The 3,662-nt window shown below is 53.5% G+C and overlaps 1 protein-coding gene across 1 annotated transcript, besides 2 other annotated features; it reads left to right on the plus strand.

Annotated features, from left to right (window-relative positions):
* Nucleotides 1-342: 342 nt before the first annotated feature.
* Nucleotides 343-381: a microsatellite.
* A 48-nt stretch (nucleotides 382-429) lies between these two features.
* Tco025E_09490 (putative TPR-repeat-containing chaperone protein DNAJ) lies at nucleotides 430-3,354 on the plus strand (the record flags this gene model as incomplete). The annotated part of the gene is made up of 1 exon (XM_029376307.1): nucleotides 430-3,354. One exon carries the CDS (start codon nucleotides 430-432, stop codon nucleotides 3,352-3,354), a length of 2,925 nt encoding a protein of 974 aa, XP_029223574.1.
* A 288-nt stretch (nucleotides 3,355-3,642) lies between these two features.
* Nucleotides 3,643-3,662: a microsatellite.

A 3,662-nucleotide genomic window follows, 5' to 3' on the forward strand; every position in this document is an offset into this window, starting at 1 on the left:
AAATATGTAAGTTTCTTTTTTTGTTTGTTTGTTTCTTTTTCCCGTTTTTTTTGTCTTTTTCCTCTCGTTGGGTTCTTGGTTATATTGTTTTGCTGAAGTTCTACTTCTGGGAGAGAGAAAGAGAGATACTTTTTGTGTTGTTTTGTAATGGGTTGGTTTTCTGCGTGTCACCCTCCAGTTTCATGATTCCTGTCCCACTTTTTGCCTCCGTGAAGTGCGTCTTCTTTACCTCTATGCATCACCGCGGACAACATGCTGTAAGGGGTGGGGGGATCGAAAAGGTGCATGCATGCATGCGTGTACACGTGTGTGTTTCTTATGCGCTGTCTGGGCGTTTGTCTACTTTGCCTTTTTTTTTCCTTTCTTTCTTGCTTTTTCTCTGCTGTCGGTGGACTCCCCACAGCCCAGGCAATAGAGTCTCAAGCAGCTATGAGTGTGCGCCACCTGGGGGGGGCGTTGCGCTGGGTTGTGACCGAATCACTCGAAGAGCGCCTCGAGGCAATGCAGAAACGCCTGCAGGGGTGGGGCGTGGCGGCGACAGTTTGTGGCACCGATGCGTCTTCGGGTGGCTTGCAGCCATGCCGGAACGTTGGTGCGAAGAGGGACATAAATGGGGCAGTCGACTATTTCCTCACGCCCCAAAACGGAAGCAAACCCTCCAGTTCCACGGAGGGCAGTGGTGGTTCAGAGGAGCATGTGCTGCGCCGTCAACTGCGCGTGTTGGAGCAACTGTGCACCTTGATTCTGGCCCGGATGGGGGAATGCCGTGGCGCCGGAGGGGAAAGCCGTCTTGGGGCACTTGAAGTAGAGTTGCAGGAGGCAACGGAGTTGAAGTCCGTTGTCTTCGACGGCCTCAAGGCGTGTTTGGCCGAAGAGGGCCGGGCAACGAGTGAGGTCAACACACTCTCCTCGGAGGGCACCTCGGAAGTTTCAGTGTCGGCTCCCGGCCTTCACACAGGGCCGTCATTGTCGGCCCCCAACAACAAGGCGAGAGGCGACGCGCACTCAAGTGAAGCTAGAGCCCCAAGTGGGTGTGGTTCTCCCTGCTCAGTTGGCGGCGGCATCCGACGTCGTGCGGCGTCGCTGGGGGAATCTGACTCCCAATTCACGCATCTCTTCATGGAGGCGGAGACGACGGGAAAAGTTGGTTCCACTGTGGTTGACGCCAAGAAGAAGAGGCGTTCTTCTTGTCACGCTTTACCAAGGCGTCCGCAAGCCGATCCGGAACTTTTCCGTGTTTACGGCGTCTCTGTGGCACCGACACGCCCAAAAACAAACCGCCCTGCCACGGCTCAGCCCCCGCAAAACAAGTACAATAGTGGCAGCGACTACAACCGGAACATCGGTCACCGCGGAGACTCTGTGTTAAGAGAAGCGAACAGGTCCAAGGTGTCTAACAGGGGGGTTGAGTTGTTGGACGCACCAGCGTTTGGCGTTTCCGTCGTGGTGCGGCGCATGGTGCGTCCCTCAAGGCAACCGAAGCAGCACGAGAGCTTTGCTCCCCCCGACGAAATAAATAGGATTCACATGAGGTGTCGACCGGCATTGCGGGTACGAAGAGATGTCAGGCCTGGCAAGCCGCAAAGCATTGTCAGTGGATTTCAGGAAGCAACTGATGCTGCTGCAGAGGCAGTGGACGCAGCGATGGCGGCAGCGGCGGTTTCATGCTCTTCAGCACCACCAACGCCTCGTGGGCCTCAGACGCCGTGCACCTCCGTGTGCCAAAGTTCAACGTGTCGGCGGAGTAGCATTAGTCGTTTTTCTCGTCAAACTGGCGAGGCGAGTAAAAAAGTGTGCGACAAAAACCCTGAGCGTGGTCCTCGAGGTTCCCTTTCTTTTCACCGTGACTCGGAGTTTGTACAGGCTTGCCGTGAAAAAGGAAACCGACATATGCAGTATAAACAGTACGAGGCCGCAGTGAAGGCGTACAGTGAGGCAATTGAGCATGACCCTGAAAACGATATTATTCGTTGTAATCGGGCGGCAGCTTATTTTCTTATCAATCAATACACCCTCACGCTTATGGATTGCGAGGCTGTTTTGCGTCGTTCTCCCTCCAACTTCAAGGCGCATTGGCGGGCAGCGAAGGCCCTTGTTTACACAAACAATGTTCAAGGCGCAATACGCCACTACCGTGTTGCGCGAGAAATGTGCATAAATCCAGTAGAAGAGCGTGCAATCGCTGAAGAAATAAAAGCTGTGCGTGCTTATGAGATGTACTACGCCTACATGAAGGAGTGCCGTTGGGTTGACAGTGTGTGTTGTGCGGATCAGCTGCTTCGCGTATTTGGCTCCACAGGAGTAGCTGGACTGCCGTGGCATTGCCGCAGGTTAGAGGCCTTCCTGAATTTGGACCCCTGGCGTGCGTTGGATGAAATTAAGCAGCTTCGCAAAGTTTATGCCGAATATGCGGAGCTTCTCTTTCTTCATGCAAAATGTTTGTTTTACTGCGCACACGATCCAACCTCAACCGGGGAGGTGCTGGGGCTTATTCGCGCCGCTTGCCGCCAGAAGGAAGGTGAAGGTGGCTCTAAGGATAGCCGTTATATTCATCTCGAACGTACAGTGGCTGCCTTTGAGCGCCATCGTGACCGGGGCAATACGGCGTACGAAAACGGGGATTGGGAAGAGGCGTACACGGCTTACACAAGATGTCTCTCACTTGATCCGCTCAATAAGTCACTCATTGCGGTCACTTATTGTAACCGTGCCGCCACCTCTATGCAGTGTGGCCGTTGGAACGATGGTTTAAACGATGTACATCGTTCCATTCAGATCAATGGAAACAATGCCAAGGCTTACGCGCGTCGAGCTCGCATCTACCTTCATTTTATGTATAAAAAGGCCGGGATGGGGGCAGCGTACCTTCAGTGTGCGATTGAAGACCTTAGGAGGGCGGTGGAACTTGCGCCAACGGAGGAAAACCAACGCCACCTTGCCGAGGCAGTCAAAATACAGCAGGAACGGGGAAGACAGTACCAGGAATCCCACGACAGTGGCAATAATGACAGTGCCGGCGAGAGAGGGAAGAGCAAGGAGCCGGATTGGTTCCGTTCCAATCCTTCGAGCAGTAGGTCTGGCGGGCCGAGGCAAAAGACAGAGGATCAAGGCGGAGGGAAATCCAATGCCGTCGCTTCATTTAATGCAAAGGTGCACTGTGCAAAAGTATTGGGGTTGGAGAGCGTTACTGGATTAGACGCTAGGTCACTTGCAAAGGCGTACCACGAGGCGGCGTTGCGATGGCACCCTGACAAATGGGTAGGGTCTGGCCCGAGAGAACATCAAGCTGCTGAGCGGAAATTCAAGGAAATCAACATGGCGTACCAATTACTGAGGGAGACGATGGCGCGTTGATGCAGTACCGCGTAGTTTCTGTGGGAGTTGGAGAAGGTAAATTGGTGAGCTCTATGTATGCATGTTTGCTCCCTCTTGGTGCCGGTGCTGGTTCTCTCACTCCTCCATCCTGCCTTGGCCTCTCTTTGTGCTTATGTGTCTACCTGTAATTAACTAGCTGTTCTACGGTTGGCCGCGTGCAGGTGCAGTTAATGCCCGGTGCAGTAGGATTGTCCGAAGAGAGCCTTGGAAAAAAAAAAGAGGGTGGACGGGGAATACAACGAAAAAACAAATTGCTGGAAGGGGAGACTCTCTCTCTCTCTCTCTCT

The sequence above is a fragment of the Trypanosoma conorhini genome (genome assembly GCF_003719485.1).
Source record: "Trypanosoma conorhini strain 025E chromosome Unknown Tco_14.4_contig_01138, whole genome shotgun sequence".
Taxonomy (NCBI): Eukaryota; Euglenozoa; class Kinetoplastea; order Trypanosomatida; family Trypanosomatidae; genus Trypanosoma; species Trypanosoma conorhini.